The 6,110-nt window shown below is 39.7% G+C and overlaps 1 protein-coding gene across 1 annotated transcript; it reads right to left on the bottom strand.

Moving 5' to 3' along the window:
* Positions 1-1,364: 1,364 nt before the first annotated feature.
* gpd1b (glycerol-3-phosphate dehydrogenase 1b) lies at positions 1,365-5,497 on the bottom strand. The gene is made up of 8 exons (XM_030729474.1): positions 5,347-5,497; positions 3,613-3,790; positions 3,366-3,506; positions 3,067-3,205; positions 2,828-2,940; positions 2,185-2,421; positions 1,982-2,088; positions 1,365-1,723 (listed from the first exon to the last, which is right to left on the bottom strand). The coding sequence occupies exons 1-8, from the start codon at positions 5,391-5,393 to the stop codon at positions 1,627-1,629; spliced, it is 1,059 nt and encodes a 352-aa protein (XP_030585334.1). The 5' UTR covers positions 5,394-5,497; the 3' UTR covers positions 1,365-1,626.
* Positions 5,498-6,110: the final 613 nt, after the last annotated feature.

The raw sequence follows: 6,110 nt of genomic DNA, 5'->3' as shown, positions 1-6,110 counted from the left end.
CCCTCACTGAAGGGATGGGTGCAATGTGTGCACGCAGGGCATCCGTATCCTTTCACTTAAATTTCTACAGCCTTACTTTAAACGCACAGCTTTATACTTGAGTTGTACTCGTACAGCTAATCAGATTTAACAGCTCCTTCTCAGAAATCCGTGCTTTTGGTTATCTCAACTGGTAGTGCATCGCAGATGGGTTAGATAAAGACCTCAGAGAAAGCGATGATTTTGTGATTGATGTGATTGCTCCCCCAAGTGGTCAGTAGGTGTACTGCAACTATAAATTCTCAAGAAATGCTATGCAACATTTTAACCTGAAGTTCATTATAAAACCTGTGTTCGTACATCAAAATAAAACAAAAATTTTAAATGGCACACAACTTCATGATTTCACCTGCAGTACAATGGTATAGTATTGTGTTGTGGAGCAGAGCACGAGGTGGCTGTAAGCGCTGTCTAATTATAGATGACCACTTGCCCCTTTGGAGAGAGTTATTATTAGATATCTCATAGGCCAGTTGACTCAATAACTATGCAAGGGATTTCAGCAAGGGAATCCAGTTTTAAAGAAGCGCCCAATGATGTAACGTTACAGTCCACACACATAAATGAGCAGCAGAGCTTAAACTTTAAAAAAGAAACATAATTCTGTGATCAAAAGACTTCTGCAGAGAGGACTGTTGTTTTCGTGCTTTCAATTAGAACACAGAAATATGCAGATTTTCATTTCAAGGCCAGAGGAAACAGGCTGCCACTTGCGTACAGGGACTGAAAATTGATGGGCTATATTGGTATATGGAGACGGACACATGGCTTTGTTGCACCTCCAGGGATATTTGTGACTTAATTAAGTGTGGGAAATAACAAGGGCATTAATGGTTGCACTGAATATATTAGAGCAAATGCACAAATCTAGCTGGAACAATGGCGCTATCACCTATGGGGACTGTGGCTGAGACAGGATGTGGCCTTAAATAAAGGCTGAAGCAAACGCTCTAGAAAATGGTAAAGGTGAAGAGTTTAGAATGGCAGCCAGACTGAGCTCAGGTCAGGTTACAGTGAGGCTGCTTCCTGAGTATATCCTGCAGGCATACACCACCAAGTTCCAAAGAAAACATAAATAGACGCAAAATAAAACAAGATCAATAATTTATTCCAAAATAAATTTTGTATTGTAAGTGGTTACACATTTTAGGAACTCCACATGATGAAATAGTGGGAGTGGTTGTAGTTTTTATCCCTCCAGTGCTTCACAAAACAAACACCTCAGTGAAAAGGCAAGTCAAGGTACTTTTACTCAAGGTGTTAATCTAACATTTCATAATATTCAGGTCATGGTTTTTGTATCGTGTAAAGGAGGACAATTCAAATTCTTAAAACTTTTAAGACTTAAAAGATTTATGCAGCAATTTACTAACCAGTAAAGACAGAAGTGGAAACCAAATGCGTGCCTTTGTCAGTAATGTAACAAGAGCAAGTCAAGACAGGCAGCTCAGGCAGGTGGAAGGCAACTCTGCTCCACTTTTTCCTTTTCTCTGTTTGTCAGGACTACCTTTCCCCCTTTAAACTCCTGTGTGATACTGTAGTTCTAGTGTGAAAGTCTGTCCAAACTTCTATGCATTCATCAGTCCTTCACATGTGCTCGGGGTGGTTTTGCAAGCACTTGATGAACTCTGAGACGGGGTGACCATTGAAGCAGATCTGATAAACGGCAGTGAAAAGAGGAAACCTGCGAGGGCAAATGGAGATTATTAAGTGAGTAGTTCCACATACACTTTCTTGCCAAGAGTTAGAAGAAAAGATTAATGTCACTCTGATGCCTGCAGAGTAAAAATGAAGCAGTAACTTTAAACAAACAAATTATAAGAGATCATTGGTGAGGTTTAGAAGTGCTGACATGTGCATGTTATTACTTTTGGAAAGATAATTATAATCATAAAGGTCCTCATAATAATAATAATAATAATAAAGCACAAGAGAGACTTACTTTTCCACCATGTTTTTCTGCTTCAAGATCTGGTGGATCTCACTTGCTGTTGCTGGGCCTTGAAGCTTCTGACCGTTCAGCAGCTCGTTCTCCAACTGCTCGATGGTCTGTAAGGAGAGACAACTGGCGTCACGTCATCATCGTCGCCATTTTTATAACAAGAGAGCGAGACAGACGTGAGGGAGACACGAGCTGGTCCATACTTTGCCTGTTTTGGCAAATGCCTCTCCAATCTTGCGGTTGCGTCCACCGTAGCAGGTCGTGATGAGGTCGGCGATGCCGCAGCTCTCCAGGAAGGTGGCGGGGGAGACGGGGCAGTTAGTGCAGAAAACCTTGGCAAAGGCAATCATCTCCATCAGGCCGAGACGAATCACTGCTGCCTTGGTATTGTCTCCGAATCCCAGCCCATCACAGAAACCTGCTCCTACTGCCACGATGTTCTGCAGTGATGATGAAGGCATATATTACTAAGTGTGTAGACGAGAGGTACTTTTTGACAACCACCATAATAATCACCCATCATAAAGTATAGAGAATTATATGCTTTATGATTTATTATCAGCAGCCTGTTGGCAAAAAGTAATGTTTTTGGAAAATGAATTTAAAAAATTAACATCGGATAATTGCACTAGATTCAGATATTTAAACATGCCATGGAAATTTTCACTCAAATCAGCCTTTTGAAAAATATTTCTGAATGATGAATTATCAGTAGATGTCCACAAATATTATGCTAAAAAAGTTTTACTTTATAAATGGACTATTCTAGAATATATAACATTTCTGTCTTCATCTTCAACTGTTATAATGCATTTTTAATCATTTAGTTTGGTGAGGATGAAACACCTTGAGTGCCCCACAGATCTCCACAACATCAGACTCCTCCACGACAGTCACACGGAAGTTGGTAGTCTGCATCAGCTCCTTCAGCAACGACCTGTGTTCTTTGTCTTTGCACCCTGAAATAACAGACAAATCATCCCTAGCTGTTTCCATATTGCAATTTGTGCTGCAACAAATTATTCAGTTTAATGCCATTTTTACCGCACACTGCTATGATTTTATTCAAGAAATAAACTCCATACCGATGGTTGTTTCACAGAACTTCTCATCAGCGACCTCATTTGCAATATTTGCGCCCATGAGGACTGTCATGGTGATGCCCAGTTTCCCTCGAATGACCTCTGAGATCAGCTTCAGACCCTCTGGACCCGCATCGACACCCTAGAGCAAACAGTCCCTTCTTGCTTACTTAAACCTTTATTTAACCAGGCAGACAGATTAAGAACATGTTCTTATTTACAACTGTGGCCTTCACCTAATTGTAAAATATTTCTCAGGCTTTAGTGCACTCTCTATTTTTTTTCTACAAGGATGCTGTTACCTTGATAAGAGACATTCCAATTGCATCCTTTTTTATGTGATCTTTGATGGTGTCACACACTCGCACAATGAACTGGTGAGGGACCACGAAGATCAGGATGTCGGCTCCTTTCACGGACTCAGCCAAGTCTGGAACAGCCACCTGATGAAAAAGAGGAGTCAGGGTAAGACATGGCATCAGTAAAGAGATAAAGCACAATGTAATGCCCTCTTCTGGAGTAAATAAACAAGCCTGGAGAGAAACTCACCACATTGGGGGGCAGCTTGTGACCGGGCAGATATTTCACATTTTCATGGTCTGTGTTGATGATTTCTGTGAGCTTACGACCGTTCACCGTCTCCTCAAACACCCACATGTTCACTTTGGTGTCAAACTTGTCATACTTGGCTGCATTGGCTCCCACAATCTTGGCAATGGCAGAGCCCCTGTGCACACGGTGACACAGGAAATCATTCTGTTGCCACGATACTGGCTGGTTGAATGTATTTCTTCCAAAAACTGTTCTCAGTTTTCTTCTGTGAAACGTAAACAACACATGAATTCTAATTTCTGTGGTGCCAGAGTGATGCTGGAAGACAATGTTGCCCAAACGATTATTGACTTTTTAGCTTTCTCCTACTTTGATTTGTGTATTTATTACATAGGAAGATGTGCTCAGGTACAGCTGTTGCTTATATTTGGGAGCTTAAAAACTTAAAACAGCTACAAGAAGAGCAGTTTTTAGGAATTACAGTGAAATCTCAATACCAATCTAAATATTGTCAATCAGTTAAAGAATGAAAGAAATCCTTTCCCACTGAAAGGATTTCTATTAATAAATAATAGAAATACATTATTTCTACTATTAATACTATTAATACATAATACATAATAGTTACTGAAAGTAACTATTATGTATCTTAAATAGCTTTAAAATGCATTTCCAGACTAGAAAAACACCCAGCTGAAATCTAAAAAAAACATTAATTTAGCATTGGAAGGATCTCATTTGAATCCAGTGTTTAATATATAGCTCAAGCTAAGAGCTAAGAGCTAGGAGAACTCCCTTTTAATGATCATATTTCAAATCTCTCAGTTGACCTTTTAGGCTGCTAGCACATATTGGTCAGAGGCATACTGCACTGCACTGCATCCAGATGTTATACTTTTTATTTCACCCTATTAATTTGACATCAATATTTAGATATTATTCATATTTAAATGTACGATTTTTACTTAAGATTAAAATCCCCAACGTATATATATTTTTTAAATGTTCCCTCTATACCAGCTCAGCCATTAAAATGCAGTCAACCAGCTAATGCATCAGTAATAACCAACATATATAGAAATAGTCAGGGGGGATTCTGCTGCATGTTTTTTTTTTTTATATCTTTAATACAAACTTATTATTGTAGGGTCTTTACCCACAATACAAAGCGCCTTGAGGCGACAGTTTGTTGTGATTTGGCGCTATATAAATAAAATTGAACTGAATTGAAATTGAATTGAACTTGTACAAAAGTAGTTTGTATTAAAGTATTGCATTGAAGTGTAGTGTAGTATTGCATGCTACTTCCACCTCTAAAATGTCACACTGACTGAGGGACATCAGCACCCCATCAGCGCTGACTCAGCACGAATGTTGCAGAATAATGAAAGGGAATCTTTAGCAAAGATTTTTCTTGAGATATCAAAGGTCATCATATTCAAAAGAAAAAAAAAACCCACTCTGCAGTCCTTCAAACAGCAGGGACTTATGAATCATTTATCCACTCTCAAAGGCTAAAGTTGTCTTCTGGCCTGTAAGTTTACAAACTTTAGACAAAAAGTCCCACTGTTGATGTGCTCCTATCCACCCCCCAGGCTGAAAATACCGATATGGTATTAGAATGATTAGAATAAACGTATTAATGCGAACCATTACCCCCCCCCATTTAAACTCTAAACTGAGAGATATCTTACGATGCATAAAAAAAGTCATCTAAAGCCCTTTACTCACCAGTTACCAGAGCCAATCACACAGACTTTCTTCGCCGCTGCCATCATGTACTTGACTTTCAACTCTAAGCTGCAGCTGCTGCGAGGACGGACCGAAGCCGGGACGCACTGTATTTATACCGGACACACAGCTGAGGCGCAAGCACACCCTCTCCAGATGGTTGGTCTGCTCTGTTGCCTCAAAGGGACAAACTTTTCCACAGCGCGCAGGAGCAACAGGGTAGTCCAATCTTTTTCTCTCTCTCTCATGTAACCAGGCATTTACAAACTTAAGCCTACAATGATTGTGATCCAATCCATTCACATGATTTAATCAACAGAATTTGCACGTTAAACTGATTGTGCCTCAGACAATCAGAGCTGATGACGAGGTCGGCTGACATAATCTGCAACCATACTGACATCAATTTAAAAATCAAACACTGGTGAAGGAGCTGCACACATTTACGCTACTCAAGGACTTCTGTGCACTTTTGAGAGACTACTTTTCATTTTTAAATTATATTGCCGCTTGGCAATAGCGGGAAGAAAACTCTTCAAAGAAGAAGAAACTTCCAACAGAACCAGGCTCAGGAAGGGACATCTCCTGTCCAGTTGGGGGCGAGCAGAAAGACTAAAAGAATATGGGAACTTTCAGGAAATACTACTCTTATTTTGAAAATATCTAACATTAAAATAAGGGTTGCTCATCTTCCATCAGCTGCTAGTTAAATTCTGCTTATACATCAGTATATGGCAGATAAAACCTTGTCTCAAACATGTCAT

Source organism: Archocentrus centrarchus, chromosome 5, assembly GCF_007364275.1.
Source record: "Archocentrus centrarchus isolate MPI-CPG fArcCen1 chromosome 5, fArcCen1, whole genome shotgun sequence".
NCBI classification, from domain to species: domain Eukaryota; kingdom Metazoa; phylum Chordata; class Actinopteri; order Cichliformes; family Cichlidae; genus Archocentrus; species Archocentrus centrarchus.
Note: the sequence above shows the minus strand (reverse complement) of the source record. Positions and strands in the feature narration are given on the sequence as shown.